The following is a 19,371-nucleotide window of genomic DNA, read 5'->3' as shown; positions in this document are numbered from 1 at the left end:
CCTTCCTAAAAGTTGTTTTGTGCCCTTTATTGTGTTTGCAGAGATTTAGGAACCTTCCTTGTATGTAAAACTAGTCTGCACATCATTGCAATTTATGCTTTATTATTTATACACAGTTCATATCTTGTGTGCCAAAACTTASCAGCTTTTATTGGATTAAGTTTCATGGAATGTGGTGCTATAATGGGCTTTGGTATATTATGTGTGATAGGAATAGAAAGTAACAGGATTTTTCAACTTCATCTTGTTCTATGAAGTGTCTGCTCTTTAAATTCTTGCACAATAATTTTTCTTTGTGCTTCTCTGCTACCAAGACAAATCAGGCCTTTTTATGTTTGTTCTTGATAAAACAGTCAGCTAAAAACTATAGTGTCCTGCTTTTTAAACTGCTGTTTCCAAGTCTGTCTTTTTAAGAATAAGTACTGTTTATTTTCAGTTCTTTATTGATTTTTCARACTGAAAAATCAGACTGATACTTTGAAATATTACATGTGAGAGTTGATCAGCCCTTTCAAGTTAACTATTAAAAATATATTTTTTCTGATTTAYGGTCTCGTGCAGAGAGGCAGCCAGTTCTCTGATTTTAGTTGTTTAAGACYTAAGTTTTAATATTCTTATTAGTTACGTCCTTATGCAGAAAGCTTCGGTTTCACTTCAGATAATATTAAGTACTCTCTGATAGGTCTAAACTCTGACATTATGGACACTTCTACAAATGGAGATCGCCAAGTGTCTTTTTTCCCTGTGTCCCCCTGGTAAATGACGGAAATTCCCATGAAGCCAAGAAACCTGCAGATCTGTTCCTGCCTTCTCCTCCTTCCCCTCTTTTTTTGGACGCCCCTTAGTGCTTCTTTCCATTTTGTTTTCTGATGCAAATCCCTCATTCTTTTCCTTCCTTCAGCCTTGTAGTTGCACCTATTTGGAACTGCTTATTTTGCTATTTCTGCTTCATATACCTGTCTTCAGCAGTAGGTTTGGTTATTCTCCAATAAAACTTGTAAAATCAGCCTCCTTTGCCATCTGAGTGTCAGTCAGAGTGCTGAGGATATTACTGTTGTCCMCTTGCATAGTAGATAAAGTGAGATAGGTATGGCAGAGATGTTAAAGTGATGTTGTAGTTCTTAAGAAATTCACTTTTGGCTGTCAGAATTGAATTCCTTGTGTGGGAACACAAGGAATTCTTGGGAAGAAGCAGTGAGTAGGTGCCATGCTGAGGTGAGGCACTGCTGTACCTGGGATTAATGGGCAAGGAGGAAGAAAAAGGGAAAGGGAAGGAAGAAGTTCAACATAATGCTGTTCATGTAAAATCAACTTGTTTTTTGAGGTAAGGGAAGATGAGATTTTTCAGCCCTGCTTGTTTTAAAGGCGTGGAGACAAGTGTGGACTGTGGGAGCAAAGCAGGCTAAGAGAGGGAGTGCTGGCTGGTGGCTGGGAATGCCGAGGGAGAGAGCTGTGGAATGTGCTGGTTGATCTGTTGTTTTGCAGAGTTTAGCTAATAGAAGATAAAAATGAGAAKTACTCAGTGTGTTCAGTGGCCACCAAAGCAACTACTTCAGCTCTTGCCCTTGAGACTTGGGCWAATGCTGTGGGGTGTTGCTAATCTTAGCCTATTTAGCCGGAGCAAGGAAGAGTTCACGGTTGTTATGCTCGGGGTGAGGTGGTTTGGGTTTGTTGTTTCAGAAGGCTGTATAAATAATATGGTTTCTTCTTTCTTTGCTGTTGCAGATTCTGCTGACATCTGGTTCTTTTCTTAGAAGTGCGCGTTTCTTCTGGATCCATCTGGACCAGCCTTGTCTCAAATACAAGTCTGAAGTAGTTTAGCCACCACTTACTCGATTGCCTCACTAATTAATCTGTTATAGAATTCCATGTAGTGAATATCTCTGCCTTTCTACTCACAGGAAATCCCTGCCACCTTTCCCCTTTTCTGTTTGAACAGAGGTTTACTGTGTTTCCGTGACAGAATATTCTTTTTCTAGAAGCCTTCTCCATGTTTTCATCTTAATTCTGATAGTAAGTGTTTATTGTACAGTGCTGCCAGAGAAAAGTTTACCTTGATTAAGAAGTAGGTACTGATTTCCTAATTAAGATGCATTGAACTGCAATGGCATTTCCTCCAGCTGTCAGAAAAGTAGCCTTCGGGCTACTGCCTTGTGTTGTTTCATGGTTGTAGCAAACTCTCCTGCACTCAGGTTTGTGCTTTATCTTGCTCTCTAGGATCATCTTGTGATCCCTTCAGTACGATAAAAAAGAAGAGGAAAACTCCTTTTGAAAATTGTTACTGATAATTGCAAGAATAAAATCTACTCAGATTCTCCAAATTTCAAGACAAGTCTTGAAAGGTCAAGTTGTTTGAGGATTGAGTAGGAAAAGTACTAAAGAATGTTCAGGATTTTACAGGGCTTTAGAACTGAACTTTGGAAGTGTAAATTTTGGAGAAAGCAACATACTTGTGCTTAGTAATCTAATGACTACTGTTTTCCTTACTAATTTGATAGCAGTGACTTAAAAATAATGGTCCTTAAACTTGTATTTTTGTCTGTATTTTTGTAGGGTGTTGTAGAAACTTTGGGGATTGAAGATAGAAGTCTTTGAATTTGCCAAAAGCAGTTTATGGTAGAAAACGTTTGCTACTTTTTCTTTTTAAGTGGTCTGAGGTGATTTCATCTTTCAAGGAAGCTTGAAACTGAAATTTGGAATCTATAGATTTTGTCCATAATCATTCCTGCCAACCATTTCAGTGTCATGTAAGTGGCAAGGGGAAGCCAGTGCTTCATCTGGGATGCAGTAAGCTCTTGTGAGGTAAAGGCTGGGGTCTGACTGCCTAGAAAACACCATTTTTTATCACCAAAGTTGTATCCAGGTAGACAGCAAAACTGAACAGCCATTAACAGTGTGCGGTTGTAGCAAAGACAACTAAATAGGCGGTATTAGGAAGAGCGGAGCGTGGTGCCCTGTGGGGCTTCCAAGGGCAGGAGAGCGAGTGAGGTTCTGAAGCCAAGTCCTGCAGTGGGAGGTCGAGATGTTTGGGAGCTGGGACACTTGGTTAGGAGGAGAGGCCCAAAGAGCTGCTGGGAGATCAGCTGTCTAGTTGGGAGGGTCTGGAGAGTCAGAAGCTTCTTTGAAGTTAGTGGTRGAAGGATGAGAAGCAACAGACACAAGTTGAAACACAAGAGAAATGTGAGTGGATAGAAGGGAAAGGGCTTGTTGTTGCTGCTGTTAGTGCTGTGAGGGCTGGCACATACTTGGAGAGGTTGCCAGAGAAGTTGTGAGGTGCCCTTTCGTGGGGATACCCAGAAGCTGACTGGCCAATGCAACCAGCTCTGGACCTCCATAGTACCAAAGTGAGAACCAGTTTGGTTGAAGAACTGTGAAGTGCTGCAGTGTGTGTAGGTAAACACGTGAGGAAGAGCAAGAAAAGGATGGGTGTATATGTTTTGATCTTCCAGCCTCTGGCTATTTAGAGTTCAGGGAGCTTCTTAAGCCTTGTGCAATGGCTTAAGTAAACAGGGCAATGTTTCTTCCTGCTGCTTATCCAGTCCTCCCATGAACAAATACATGTTTCTGTCCGTGACGTCCTTGGTAGCGAGTTCTGCTGAGCTGCTATTTGCTACATGAAGAACCACCTTCTGTTGCTTATTTTGAACTTGTTTTGTTGATGTTGTTACTACTTTCCACTCGAGCTATATTATACCACATAATTCCCTTCTGAGCTCTGTAGATCTATCATATCCTCTGAAGTTCCTTTGCTTCCAAGCCAGAAGTCCTTGCCTCGTGCCTTGCTGTCCCTGCCCATGTCTTAGTGTGATTCTTCCTAGTGTTACTGAGTCCTCTGTTTATTCCAACTTCAAGAATATTCTTCAAGAATTCTCTTCTCTAGAGAACACTCTGAAATGTTAATTTTGTCTGCAAGTTGTAATCAATACTGTTGATTCTTAGAGATGAAAGACACCTATTTTGGTGAACGTTGAGAGTACAAGTGTTGCTGAGATACCTGGACAACTTGAAATACCATCATCCTGAATTTTTGTACTTGAGAACAAGAGAAGGTTTTGGGTTGTATTAGGGCTGAATGTATAAATATCCAGAGGAGTTGCTCTACAGGCATCTCAGAGGGCATTGGCAGGGTGAATCCTTTGTATTAGACTTCTTGAGGAAAGTCTTTGAGGGAGCTGGTTATTACTGCTGATTGATTAATACTTTCAGGTGAACTTTTTTTAATCTTATGTTGTGCTCCGTACATTTTGAATGGTTTTGAYAGTCAAACCTAGAAGTTTGGGAAGGGCTGACAAGTAATAAAAATGCAGAAACACTTCAAATTGAGGGAGATTATTAAGAGTTTTTGGGGGAATAACTTTGYGTAAAGAGCAGTGGCACTTCTTGTTTTTTCTTTCACCATTGGTCCACATCGTTCACCCCGTAGCATCATATTTTTAAATGTTCAAATTTTCTCCTTTAGCTGCCGTTACATGAGGAGGGTTTGCAGGTTTGGGTTAGTATGTGGAAACCACATAAAATGGAGAGGAAGGAACCTGGGGTATTGATACTGTTCTGTAGATGGGAACTTGCTGTCTGGGCCCACCTCCTACCTTGCAGCATGTGCAAGCTGTGAAGTTGAAATTCCTGTAGTATCTTGAAATTCTGCAGGTCTCTGCAAGGTTGATGCATCCAGTTAGTAGCCGAGGCATGTGCATTGGTATTTTGAAATATATTTTGTTAATGTAGAAAAAAAGACATTTTTAATGAAATCCTTAAGCTTCTTCATTTCCTGTCTGCAAGTGAAGATGGAGCTCGTTCTCCAGTGTGAGTACCTAGAAATAGGAAGACCCATCAAACCCAAAGATGGGGTGAGAACAAGGTGAGAGGRAGGAGGTAATGCCAAAATCATTCCTGGGCAGAAAGGAAGAAACCAGAAGCATCTGTCAGTAGGGCACTTTCTACTGCGCAGTAAGCAAGGAGCAATCTGGGTGTTAGGRTGTGCTCGTCGTTGTTCAAATGAAGAATTTCCTGGGGCGCTSTCACAATTTAGGCTCCTTCTGTGGGCAGGGACGGGAGGCAAGAGGGGTTTCAGCAACTTGCTAATACTTAGGCTGCATAAGGTATTTTCACAGCAGCACTGTATATAGTTCATGGAACAGATCAGAACTATTGATTTTTGAGTATTGACTCTGTCGCTGGTATTTCTGCTTGATGTGACTTACTTGCATTCTTTTTAAAGAACATTTGTTCAGTTGTGTAGAAAACTGTTGATTGCTTACTGCGATGAAAGATGTCAAAATGGAGCCTGTTACCATCAAGTTTATGGAGTCACAATGTGCCATTGATCAAATGGAGAGCTCAGGCTCTGTTTCTCCTATGTAGTGAGCTGAAGCTGAGAGAGTTGAGAGAGGTTCTCCCAGCAGCGCTGTTGCAAACAAAGTGCTACARCTAACAAACCTCATGCCAGATAATGCCAAGGATGTTGTCACTTAATAGAGTGCAAGTGTTTTTGCATGTTTAGCACTGTTGCCTGTTTTTCTTCTTCACTATCCCAGACTTTTTCTTCTTGTCTTGGGACCGTTGTCCCACCAGCAAGGCTCAAAAGGTCCTACTTAGCAGAGCTACCCTTACACTCTTAGCACAGTGCACAGGCTGCAGGTAGCRGGTTATGGATTTTGTTTTCTTTTTTTTCCCCCTCTTTTTTACCTGAAGTTCAGTTTTAGGCAGCTTCCCCCCAGGAGGAGGAGACCCAACCATAGTGCTGAATGCTCTGAGATCATGGTTGTCAGATTTAGTTAATGTAGAAAGCTCTCATGGGGAAGAGGATTGCAGGAGCAAATAAGTAAGTTATCCTCTGTGTTTATTATAGTATAATTTAAAACTAAAAACCAAGCATAGTTATAACTAATGCATTGTTTTGCTTTGTTTTGTGTTTTAGAAATATGGCAAATTAACATCTTGTACTGGCTGCAGAGCTCAGTGCAGGTTTTTTGACATGACTCAGTGCATAGGACCTAATGGATATATGGAGCCATACTGCTCAACCGCATGCATGAACACACACAAATCAAAATATGCAAAATCACAAAGTAAGTGAAAAGGATGATGGATTTTCATCACTGATAAGAGTAGACCTGATTTTTGTAATGAAGGTTGAACAACTGGGGGAAAAGGGGGTATTTCTTTTTAGATTTTTTTTTTTTTTGGTGACATTATAGGCTTTTTTAAAAGCAGATTTTTAAAAGAAATAGATAATTATATGTTCAAGGCTAGTGAATGGACCCCTGTTGTTTTTTTTCCCCTTGATTTCCAGAAGAGCATTGAGCTCGTTTAAGGCATCTGGCAAGAAAATGTTGAGTACCCGYGTTCTCTGGTGTACCCCAAAATGGCGCAATCTTCTCGCATGGACTAATATTCTCTTTTCTTGATCCACTCCCCAACCCYATTTTATCTTTCAAGCAATAGTTGATAAATTTTGACCCTTAGACAAGGAGGGAGATAATTATAATGTAGATAGGTGTTCATCAGTTAAAACTTTTAAGCTTGGGGAAAGGGATAGGTAAATATTCTAAAATGTGTATTTTTCTGTGTGGGARAGAAACACAGAGTTGCATAAATTTAGAGCATAGCTGGAAATGCTGCAATGAATTTGAGAGGAAGGAGGTGCTATTTCAAATTTAATGCAAAGCTTTAATGGAAGAATTCAGCAAAAGTAACTTTTACTTCTTTTTCTTTTGTGTGTGACTTCTAGAAACTGGCTGGAAAACAGACTTTTTTTACATTGAAGTGGTGGGAAGAGCTGACCKATAATCCAGTATTTTTACGCTACTATTTTGTGTTTATTTTGTTTGTAAACTACATTTTTCTTTTAGGTATGGGAATTATTTGCCACTTTTGTAAACGAAACTCTTTACCTCAGTATCAAGCCACAATGCCTGATGGAAAACTGTACAACTTTTGCAGTTCCAGTTGTGTAGCTAAATTTCAGGTTAGCTGTTGTGTTAATTTTTTTTCCTCCCTAAATATTTGTGTGCCTGTGTTTGTGTTAAGTATGTACATATTTAACTAACTTGCTTTTATATATGTTTTTCTGGCTTATGATTAACATAGCAGATGCTGCCGGGTCATACAGTTTCTTGTTATCAAAGCACAGTTTTATAACGATAGCTGCTATCTCAAACTTATGAAATAGAATAATAACCAACCCTTTTTCCCTTGATCTGTAAGAGAACACAAAGCAGTATCAGAGCTCATCTTTCTTTTCTCAACTCTGCCTCTATGTGGACATGAACCTTTCTGTTTTGCATTGAAGGTGAACAAATTTCTGTCTTAAAGACTTGCACTAAACTTACATTTTAAGAAAATTCTTATATTGTACTAACAAAGGTTATAGTTTTTGCTGTGACCAGCACTGCTGCATGGGGAGCAGTGACCCTCTCTAAAATGGAAGATTAGATCCTAAGCCATTAGGACCTTTAGGGATAAATCCAACCATTTGTGTTATAGATGGAAACCAAAGAGCTGCAAGCAAACATAGGCACATGTTAACAGGCTGCTGTGCTTTTTGCAAATGTCAGATTTTTAATATGACTTAAAACATACGTAAAATGCATTGTAGTAGTTAATCCATAGGTAATGAAAGARGTATGTTTAGAAGAAATTGTTTTGCTTTCTATATGGAAAAATGAACAATTCTCCAAATGTGTACTGTTCGGTTGTTCAACATGACAACAGTTACTCCAGCAGTTTCACATTTGTCATTAGAGTTTACATTTTTCTATGAACTGCAAAAAAAAATCAATTTCCTAATTGCTTCCTTAATATTCCCAGATGGGGCTTCCATTATGAAGCCCTGTTCTGTGCTTCCATCTTCACTCATTTAGTAGATGTCTCCTAGTGCAGTCTAAATGGACCTGGTTAACAAAATAAGTGTATGTTGTTATTATGTAAAGGCTTGCAAACTCACTCAGCATCTTTTCCATCCTGTGTGATCCTATAGTTGATTGCTGTCCCAAGAGTACTGAGAATGAAAACATTCCTCTGCTTTCAAAGGGAGGAAAAATAAGAGTATAATGAAAAACAAATGGAGTCTGGCCCTGTGCGTTGGCAAATCAGTCAGTGTTTAGCACTTGGTTATGCTTAGCTCAAAATGTCAAATTACAAAGTTTTGAATTTTTAAAATATTTTTTCATATACCCTTTGAGTAGAATAATAGTTTTTTTTCACCATCGGAAAAGATTTGATTGTTTGAGAATAGCTTATTTACTCCATTCATGTCATTTTTCAATGGAAAGGATAGAACTCTTTGGACCTTACGGATTCCTGTGGCGTTTTTGGTACCTAAGTAACATGTAAGGGATTGAACCTAAATAGAAAAAAAATCTGCTTATTTCATTTGGTCAAATTGCAGTGCTTTCTACAATGATCAAAACATAATTCTGTAGTATAGTGCTCCATACTTCTTGATGGTTTTATAATGCAGATAACTTTGTTTTGCCATTTTAGCATTATAACCAGCCCTTTCTCTCAATGTGTCATTAGAGGTTACCCTTCTCCCAACAAAATAACCGCTGCTCACGACCTGTGTCTTCCTTCTGCCAAATTCCTCATTTTGGTTAAAAGTATTCCAGGATTTATTGTCACTTTACCTCATGTTTTGTCTCTAGCTAGTTATTTCTTTAATATATTAGAACACTTGAGAGGTTTAGCTGAGCTGCTGCCTGCGCGCTGTGCTGGCTTAGGCCGCCTTGCAGATGCATTCCTTCCTGTGCGGGGACAGGACAAAAGTGAGGAGGGCGGCAGCCGAGGGCAGAGCTGTTACAGAGCAGTGATTTCCTCAGCCACAGCTTTGCCATTTGATAAATTTTACTGGCTCGGCTGAAGATCTTGCTCTGAACTTATCTCTTGAGGAAAAACAAGGCTGCCAGTTCATTCCTTGTGAGCATGGGCAGTAGTTTGAGTGTCCTAGGAAACCCAGCACAAGTGTGYATGTCTTAACGTACAAGCTAACTTGCCTTAAATAAGGACCTGTATGTGGTGTTAGAAAACCTACGGTAAAATTCTGGAGTTTTCTTTCAATTTTTGGATGAATCTGAAGAGTTGTAGAGCCAGTGAGTGTAGGATGCGCAACCGCGGGATTTTATAACAGGTTAAACGCTCTAATGGTTCARTGGTAGGTTGTTTTGTGTTCTCTTCTGCCATCACGGTGCCTGTAAGCGCTATTCCTAAAGTTCCTTGCATCTCTCTTGCTTGCTCTCTTGCTGGAGAAATAATATGCTGCAATGGGAGGGCTGGGGGAAGCATGGCGTGCTGCTTGTAGAAATAACCTTCCAAAGCTGATCACAATGAAAATATCTGGGGCTTCTGGTGCTGATGTTGAAAGCTTTGTATGTGTGAGGGTAYGGGGGGTGTTTGCTTTGTTGCCTGTTTAATTTATTGCTGTCAATTATGCACCTGGAAGAGTTGTATTGGATGACAGTATCTGTATTTACTTAGAGGATTCCTCATGAGGTATTTGTTTCTTTTTCACATTAATAAGAATTTAATTCTTTCAAAGGTATTTCTCCTGACTACAGTTTCACTGTCGACTACACGCTGTCTTCAACACACAGTTGTATGAAGAAATATTCTCTCAGTTTGGCTTTATGTGCCTGAGCAAGGCTGGCCGCTCTTTCGCACTTGCACTGCAGTGATAGGTAATAACAGGGACCAGCCAGGAGCTGGTGTGCCCGAGGCTGGATGTGCCTCCCGTTCAGCAGGAAATTGACAGCCCAGGGCAGTTTCTGAGGCATCACTTTGAAGCCTGAAAACGGCTTCCTAACAGTGTTAGCGTTAGCGCTGCTGGCGCTTCCTCGGCGCCTCCTGTTCAGGGCAGGCTCAAGAAAAGTCAAAGGGAAATTTCACTGGTTTTGGATTGGCTGTAAGATTTTCAGAAAGAGCATAAATACATAATTTTAATGATAGGTTTTATAAAGCACAACATCAATAAAATCTTGCTTTTTTATTGCTTTGCAATAAAATCTTGGTGGATGATTTTAAAGAATTTATGGTCTTTTTGCTACAGTATTCTTTGTGGGTAATAATGCTTCCAAATAATTCATAAAGATGTTCTCCATTTCAAGCAGCTTATAATTTGGATGGAAAAGATGGAAAAATAATATGTGCATGTGTTCTTGACTCACTAAAATGTGGACAAGCAATCCTTAATTGTAGGCAGGATAGTATGAATTGGACATATATAAAATTGTGTTTTGATTAAGTATTGATTTCTTTTCAAACCTATATTTTTGTTTACTTCAGTAATGCAAATTCTGTCCTGTAGTGACCCTTATGGGAAAGCACATAATAGAGCTTTCATTTGTTTCAGTTTGTTTTAAAACAACAATGCTTAATTCTTTAAATACATGGTTTATACATTTAGACATGAATATTGCTTAAAGCAAGTTTTAAACAAGTAAGAACTGTGTTCTTCTCAAATCTATAGCTTTTGCTGTATTTCAATTACTGATCTGCCAGGGTAAATCGGCCTGAATTTTTCCTTTAACAAGCAAATGGGGAAAAAAAAGGGCACTATTTTTTCCTCTTTGTTTGTAGACCACAAAAAATAGTGGATTTTGGTCTCATATTTCATGGTAATTAGAGACATTCGAAGTAGTCACTGTGAGCACTCAGCTTGGTGAGCACTTCATACTTTCTTTCATGCTCTTTCCTGCCTCCGTGCCCTGGATACTTTTGTACAGGGTGTCACCTCTGCTGGTTCTTCAGCATTTCCTTCATTCCTGAAGCGGGGTGAGAAGTATCCTGGCTCTTTCTGACGCTTGACTTTTTTGCTTGCTTGTTTGCTTTCAACCACACGCAACTTCTTCTGGGACCTCCATTGCACTTACATGATCCGTATGGCAGCACGCGTTGAGAGCAGCGTTTCCCCTGTTTGGAAACCTGCAAGTGTAGAAAATAGCACAAACTGGACCTTGATCTCAAAATGCCTTCATGGGTCTCATGTTAGTATGATTGCTTGGCTGCTTGGTCAGAACAGTCATGACCTAGTAAACCTCTTTTTACTGCACGGAGACTCGCTGGATAGAGTGGGATGATATGACAATACTCTGTGTGGGCTTCAGACTTGGTTAAAGTTGTTGTGGGATAGTGACTCATTAGGATAAAGGTGGCATCTTTTCTGTTATTTATTGCATTTTGTTCTGAGGCCTTGTGTATGGTGAGGAAATGTGCATGAAATTAGATCCAAACTCCTGCTACAGAATTATTGCACCTGAATAAAATGATATTGCTCTCACTTCTAGCACTCAGCAATATTGCTCTGCTTACGTGGGAGTTTGCATCAGCCATCAGTCCTACTGCAGACTGACCACGTAGATGAAGTCTTAGTAACATGCAAGTCTGAAGCAAAGTATCCCCTAACAGAAACGTTTGGCTTTTTCACCAGTGTGAGATGGAGATGCAGGAATAAATTTATTTGAAGATAACATGATTTCTTTAAAAATATTTGACTTATTGCCAGTGGTGTGGGAAAGGTTGCTGAGACAATGGGTGCAAGAAATTTGTCTTATGGATTACTCCAGTATCTTTTATCACTGCTGATTGAAACCTCGTATTGAGCACAGTATTGGTAGTAAGCTAATGGTTGTTGATTGATCCAGGGGTGTGCAAAGATTGCCCTGGAAGTATACGTAAGACCTATGGGAAGGCAGCAGACAGTATAAAGTTGAGTTCTCTAGCTATTAAATGAAGTGCAGTATTAAGTGAATTAGTTGGTAATTAGTTGAGTTTTTTTTTTTTTTTATGTGATGTCAATTTGATCTTTAAAGACAGGATGCAAAGCCTCTGTCAGGCCTAGGTAAGATGATGATCTGCAGTGGTGGAATTTGGATTTGAAACTATTTGTAGGTCTTTGACTGAAGCTGCGTGACCAAAATAAGTTGTGCTTATCTAAAAACATGTGTCTTACAACTAACAGATGTTTAATGTAGGGGCACTTAAACATTATACATTTAAAAAAAAAAAGAAAAAGAAAAAGAAAAAAAGGACATTAGAAAGGTAAGGTAAGAGATATAAGACCTAAAATAATTAAAGTGAAAGCAAAGATAAAGAACTGACATGGTAAAATTTAAAATGATAGGGGGAAGGAATCAAGGGAAAAGACTAATCTGTTTGGCTTTGCTGCAGAATGCTCCTGTACTTACAAACGTGCAAATGCTCAGTGTAGGTTTAATTGAAAAACATGTTTTTGAAGTAACTTTTTTTTTTTAGTGATGTGTGTATATGTATATATATTCATGTCTTTCAGACTCTTAGTGTGCAGTCTTCAACAAATGGTCAGTTTGTCTCTCCTAGTGATATTCAGTTGAAGTGCAGTTATTGCAAAAGTTCTTTTTGTTCAAAGCCAGAAGTACTGGAATGGGAGGTAAGGGGATTTGGTTCTATTTTTAGCACTTTTTTTAGAAGAGAAGGTGAAGTGGTCACAAAAGTTTAAGCCTGTAATTGCCTTTTTTTCCCTACACAGCTCTTCTTAGAATGTGTTAAAACTTTGAATTTAGTTAATAAAATCGATAGGATTCTGTTGGATAAAACTTCAGTTTGGATAGAAGTGAAAGTTTTTATTCATAAATAACAAAATAAAAAGGCACTCATAGAATTGAATTTTTTTTAATCTCAACTGTAAGTTTAAAGTCTGTTTTTATCTCTAGCTAACTAGATAACAACTATTAGACCATTATTATACTTTGTAAAGTGAAAATATATATCTGGAGAAGATGAGCTAAGATTGATTGGCGGATTTTCYGTTTAGCATTTTCATAGAAAATCCTGATGAATATTTGTAGCACTCGATGTCAGCTTGAGCAAGAGCTACTAATTTTAGCATTAAGCCATATCCTCACTGTGCTCCTGCACTTCTCTCTACGTTGCATGTTAAAGTTTTGCATTAAAAGCAACCTCTTACTTCAACTTGCTCTCTCCAACTCTGGTACTGTCGTCTGTTTAACCCTCTTTGTGACGCTTTGCAATTTTGCATTTAGAACAAAGTGTATCAGTTCTGCAGCAGAGCTTGTTCTGATGACTATAAGAAACTGCACTGCATAGTTACCTACTGTGAATACTGCCAAGAGGAGAAAACGCTGCATGAAACGGTGAATTTCTCTGGCATCAAAAGACCRTTTTGTAGTGAAGGTGAGTATGTGGTGTGTTTAGTTTTGCTCTTTTCTCTGTGTGTGTGGTATTGATCATTGTGGTTTCCCTGCTGCTGACTAACCGTGTTAGTATGTCCTGTTAAGATGCAAGTTACAGACCCATTCTGATGCACCTCAGAGTGTGAAGCAAAAGTTTTTTTAGTGAATGTACGTGCAATATTTGGGGGTTTTGAGGGTTTTTTGTGGGGAGAGGGGCACTTAAGGTCTTCTGAGTGTTTTGCTGCTTACTGCAGGTACAGGAGGACTGACCAACACTCGTAAGTCTGTATGTGTTCATATGCATACACAAATATTATTTTTATAAATTTGTTTTTTGAARTGTAGGCAGCAGAGCCTATATCTGCACTAACTAAAATGAGGGAATAGCAAGCTCTCTGTTTCATTAGACTTTTAAAAATTGGATATGCCAGTTATATTGGCTTAAAAAGGGGATTTGAGCAATAGCTTGCGGTCTATAGATGCATGTTGGTTACTGTGATGGTAATTTCCCTGCCTAATGATTTTCATTTTCAACACAAAACAAGTTAAAAAGAAAGTGAATCAACATAGGACTCTTAAGTAGCATTAAAATGTGTGGAGAAATGAGTATTAAATAAAAACAGCAAAATAATCTTAGTAAGAAGCTACAATTCCTATTTTGGGGGAGCAGTTCTATGACACCGGTATTTAGTTCTGATCTTAGATATTTACGTACAGGTTTGGATGACATATTATTTGGGGAATATAGTGAGTATTTTTGAAGTAATTTTAATAATAGTGTTTTTACTATGACTTGATAAACCTTGCTAAAGTTTCCTTGCTTTCAAGTAGAATAATCAGCAAACCTGCCAGTTTAGTTGTAGCAAAATCCTGTTAATATGGGGARGTGGTTGGGTCTGGTAGGAGGTGGGTTCCCTCCTCTCCTCTCCCACTCTGTCTTTTCCTTATAACTCTGGGTAATTTTGAGCTTTTGAGGAATACAATGTAGTAGCTAGGATTTCTCTGCCATCCTAATTTTCTTCTTGTGTAATGGACTGCAAAGTGATAGGGAGAAAAGAAGGACAAAACTCATTGCACTGCTCAAGAAACAAACAATTCCGCAGAATACATTCAGAGACAGGAGCAACTTCCTTCAATGTGGCCGTTTCAGGATGTTCTGATGTTTCTGTGGACACTTTCAGCCCCCTGGTTTTAAGAAATTGAAGTTCTCTATCAAAGCCTGGCAGCTGTCAAAATGAAATCAGTAAGATTCATAATGCAACTTAGTAGTATGACTTCTATAGATATATTTCGATAWGAAGAGGCTTGGAATGAATTTTTCCTCAGATCCCTTGGCATTTCTATTTCCTGTTGGGRAAAAAAAATAGGAAGAAAAGAAAATGAAGCTTTTTCCCTGCTAAACAGGGCAAATCCATCTCCAGAAGTCTTAGTGTGGCTCCTAASTTTGCATGTGTTGGTCTGACAGCTTTAGAATAGAGATGATCTTTACCAGGAGGAGCACGGGAAATGTTAACGTTAAAACAACGTATACATCAGCTTCCTGTGCCCATCTGAACCGCTCGACAACAGAATGAAAAGCACCATAAATAGGATGTAACCTGAGTAAATATTGCTTTACTGCAGGCAGTTGCTAGCCACAGCTTAAGTCTCTTTTGTGATGTGTGTAAGGAAAGCAGTCTGTGTTGCCTAATGGAAAGCGAACTGCTGGTTGGCCTGAAGCTGTGTAGAAAGGAGCTATGCTGTTTCTTTTCAAGGGAAGCCAGCGTTTCTTATGGATTGTTGTAGAAATACTGGAATGACTGACTCCTCTCCGCAGCATTTTGGTCTGATGTGAGGAGGAGAGGTCCAGGTCTTTAGGAGGACCCAGAGGGGCTCAACAGATAAATGCTCCATTCTCAGAGGTGATAAATTTTTTCCTCCTTTTCCCCAAGCACTGAAATGCCCTTCTTTTTTTCCTTGCTATCATAGCTGTTTTCCGGATATAACCTACCCAACTGTTAGTAAAGATAAAAAAAAAAAAAAAAAAAAAGCAGCAGATGTACCAGATAAACTCACTAGGTATTGAGACTGCTTTTTTTTTTAGTTTTGGAAAAGCATCCTTGGAGAATCTGCACTGAAATAGGTTTTTTTGTTGAACCTGCAGTTACTCCTCCCCAGAAGACAGTGTTGTGTATTAGGTCTCAGAAGGAATACCTGAGCCATTCAGTCACTAAAGATACTGGCTCTCTGGAAGCAGTTGAACTCTCAAGGTAGAACACAGGCAATTTCTGCTGGGTGCAGATATTTAAAAGACGACGACTACTAAATAAAGCAGACAGAAATTAAACAGATGTTGAAATTTCTGCAAAAGAGCTTGTTTGTTTCAAAATCAAGCAGTAGAAAGCATGTGTAAGACCAGCTACAACTACCTAGACTGCTCGTGCCTACTTAGCCAGAATGCTGAARATGATGCTGTTCCTCTGCTCACATTCTTCAAACTTAGGGATTTTTTTACTCAATCGCTTATATGAATCTTTGCACTCTCATTATAATCTCCAGATTCAGTACTTCTGTGAACCTTATTCCTTGTCTGAATGTCTTCCTCAAGGAAATACTAGCAAATGGATGCTGTGGCCTGCTGACACGTCCCCTGCGGTAGGACGTGAGTCAGACTGGCCTGTCAGCCACAYTGAACATGTTTGTTAATGACTTCATGGAGTCTCTCTCCTCTCCCTGTTGCTGTCCAGACTCAAATGCTACACGGGAGATGAGTCACCTGAACCGAACAGTTACTAGAGTTTAATACCTGGGGCTTTGGAAACTGTCCTAGTGCTTTGCCAATAGAATCATAGAATCATAGAATGGTTAAGGTTGGAAGGGACCTCAGAGGTCATCTAGTCCAACCCCCAGAGAAGTATTCTAAAATACTACSCTCTAAATGAAGTAACACACTGGCAATAAAATAATTGTGAAAGCCAAGACAAGAAGATCAAAACCACTTGTGAGTTTTTATGGATGTCTAGTCACAGTAGTGATAAGTGTCTAGGCTGGGGAAGCTTTTTTTCCCAAAGGAAAAAAAGATCCTCAAGGTTTTCCCAAAGGAAAAAAAGATTCCTCAAGATTTTGAGTGTGTTTTTTTGAGAGGATATTCCTTTTCTTTTCCTGTTTCTTTTTTTAACGTTTATCTCCTTTGAGGGTCTTGGAAAACAAATGAATCGTAGGCGATGCAGCAACAGAACTGTTTTACAGTGAGTATTTTTGTAAATTATTTTAGACATAGACTTGTTTGGCCTGTGCTTCATCTTTTCAAAAGAACTAAGCACTAACCTTTAAATAACACAGCCTTTGCAATAGTCTTACGTTCCGAATTGCAGTTAYATTGGTTCGTGTCTGGCAGCTTTCTGCCTTGTAGAAGGAGAATGTCATTAAACTCAATTATCTGATGGGTGGAAGTCTCTTTCAAACAATAAAATAGATAAAGGCCAACAGTGAAAACAGCAAGAGTGCTGTCACCTTGATGGGACGCTAACGTCTTTGGGGACTTATTTGTCTTTTAAGTAGAAGATTCTGAAAGGTAACCCCAGTGGGAACACTCCAGAGGTTTCAGCTAAGTGGAATACAACCTGCTTTGGCAACGCTGTAGTGTTGGTTATTGTATAAGCTGGAGAAGAAGTTTAGGAAATGAAGTGATGTCTTAAATTGAGGCACAGCTCAATTCTCACACTGTGCACTTAAAGCACTTTAGATTGTAGGTGGTTTTTTTCCAGTCATTATGCACAGCAGACTGTTTATTAAAGTATTGCTTGTAGATAATTAGATATTCCCTAAAACTCAGTCTTCTGGTTAAATTAAGAAACTGGTTTTGAAAATGGTGTGTGATAGGACAGGCTGCTGGAAGCTTGTTGGYGCTGCTGGCTTTCTCCAGCAGATGGAGAACTTACACTGAGGAGGGTTGGAACCTGGTCCTGCCCTGCTGGGCGCCTCTCTGCCCTGCTCTGCAACAGGATTTCTTGGAATGTTCTCAAATTGTAGTTGCAGAAAACGGTGATCTTCAAGATATGACAGTGGTATATCACTGTTTCCTAATTTCCTGCACCTCTGACAGAGGCCTACCATGTTAAAAACTTTGAAAGTTTGGATTTGCTTTATAAAGTTTGGATTTGYTTCTGAACACTTCCTTTGGCAATATGGAATGAATCCTTCTGGTAACTCTGGCCTGAAATACCTGCTATCCTAGGGTTTTCTTTYGACGTTTTGTTCAGTGATGCACTGGAAAACTCTAGCAAAGGGAAACAAGAACCAAAATATGTCTTAAATGCTGTAAAATGTATGATCCCTAAAATGCCATCTCACAGCTAGCAGTGTTACTGTTACTGAAGGATATAATGAAGGATCCAACTGGAAAGTATTTCCCTCCCATGGATCAAATTATTAGAAAAGTAGAAGCCAGGGATTTTGAGGTTCTTGAGTTACACAGAGAGAATGTTATGTGCCTTGACAGCTACAGGAAAAACAAAACGAATGTGCAAAACCTGAGATTTGATTTCATTCGCTAAAGAGTATAAAGTGAAACCCCACACATTGTTGCATTACAGCAGTCCGCATTAGATTAGTGTGTTTTGGAGTATTTTTGTTTGTTTGTGGTTTTTTTTTTCCAGTTTAGGTTCCAGTGTTGTGGGTTTGAAGATATTTGAGGTAGTTCTTTATCCAAATGTAGTATTGGTTATTTAAGATGATACATGATGACAATTTAAGGTGCTGAAGTTATCAGCACAAGAAAAGAAAGTGATTGAAGATGTTTCTTAGCAGCATGAAAGAATAATCACCTTGAAAAGATGGAAGAATGAGCAGAACCTGAGAAACCGGGTCAGGGTAGGGAGGACAAAGGAAGGAGCTGGGGTCGAGAAGCATAGAAAGCACCAGGCTAAACTGAAGATGTATAAAAGTTGAACTGATTTGGGATAATAAATAATGAAAGATTCTTCAGGCAAAGACAAAAAAGAAAGTGGGATGCACAGCTTTTGTGTTGCGATAGACAGGGGGATATATTTCAATAATAATTAAAGGAGGAGCCAAAGTTGAATGCTCTGCACCTGTATTCCTAAGGCTATTGATGTTCGTTTTGAAGCCAGAGACAAAGGGGAAAATAATAATGAGGGAACAGCAGGACTTGTAGGGTACTTAAAAAGAAGAAAAGTATTCCAATCAAGGGTGGCCTTTCAGTGGCAAAAACCTAATTATCTGCAGGATGGAGTAATTATATTTTTTCAAAGTTTTTTTTTTTAAACAAAGATCCAGAAGAAGCAGATGGTGCAGAGAACGTTCGTGGTTGAGCATTCCTTTCTCACAGCTTCTGCATGTGCGAAGGAGGTGGCCGTCAGTCACGCGGGTCGGCAGCGCCGCTGCGAGAGCATCGGGGTTGTAGCAACCTTAGCACAGGTCCCGCCYCGGATAACTCCGTGGGACTCCAGCCCCCTGCGCCAGGGGCTGCTGAGAAGTCCCTCTGACTCTGCTTGTGCCTGCAGTGCCCCTTTGGAGGAGCTGCTTCTCTGTCGCACTGCCGTAAACCTGTGAGTGGTTCAGGCACCTACCAGCTCTTACCAGCTCTCTCCAGCTCATGGGCGACATCAGAGTTTAGGGATAGATTTGTTTGGAAGAAGGATTTTTTTTGCCTAGCCTTTATTGCCTTAGCAGATACTCAGCTATATCTTCATGTCTGGTTCAAACTTTGAGGTGGAGAAGCTCTGAAAATTCTCCCCTAGTTTTGGTGAGACAGTAGGTTCATGGGGTGGTGCTCTCCTAAACAATATTGCTAAGGAGTGTAACTCACCACCTGTGTAGGTTGAACCAAATGACCTGCAGTAATTTTTTTTCCTTGAAAATTACTAGCAGCTGATCTCACTTTGAGTGATGTTAGTGCGAAAATTTCTATCTGGTCAGTTTGTAGCTTGTGTATCTGGTGTTAGCATAGCAGAAATCCGGAGGAGTCTGGGATTTCAGATGCACCTTTTTGTTCATGGTGGTGGGACATTAGCTGTTAGGCATCGACTGCTTATTTCCATGAGCCCAAGCCCTCCAGTCTTGGGACAGTTGGTTTGGCCAAACCTTCAAGGATCTGGTGTTGATGTGGAAAAGACCAGGGAACCGATGCTGACACTCAGCAACAATGTTCTGCCAGTAGAGGACACTCTTGGGCCACCGCCACATCCATGAAGGCAGCAGTGCTGCT

The 19,371-nt window shown here is 39.6% G+C and overlaps 1 protein-coding gene across 3 annotated transcripts in view; it reads left to right on the top strand.

The window, feature by feature from the left end:
• Positions 1-19,371, top strand: part of ZMYM2 (zinc finger MYM-type containing 2) — an 81,444-nt gene that overhangs the window by 33,517 nt on the left and 28,556 nt on the right. For 2 of the 3 annotated variants that reach the window (XM_026035047.1, XM_026035046.1), the window contains 4 exons: positions 5,918-6,068; positions 6,852-6,967; positions 12,284-12,400; positions 13,014-13,164. In XM_026035047.1, the coding sequence (XP_025890832.1) occupies positions 5,918-6,068; positions 6,852-6,967; positions 12,284-12,400; positions 13,014-13,164 (535 nt within the window). The remainder of the gene's footprint in view (positions 1-5,917; positions 6,069-6,851; positions 6,968-12,283; positions 12,401-13,013; positions 13,165-19,371) is intronic. The other variant, XM_026035049.1, reaches the window with a different exon arrangement.

The sequence above is a fragment of the Nothoprocta perdicaria genome, unplaced genomic scaffold (genome assembly GCF_003342845.1).
Source record: "Nothoprocta perdicaria isolate Ctin4 unplaced genomic scaffold, notPer1 scaffold_155, whole genome shotgun sequence".
In the NCBI taxonomy this organism is placed as follows: domain Eukaryota; kingdom Metazoa; phylum Chordata; class Aves; order Tinamiformes; family Tinamidae; genus Nothoprocta; species Nothoprocta perdicaria.
Note: the sequence above shows the minus strand (reverse complement) of the source record. Positions and strands in the feature narration are given on the sequence as shown.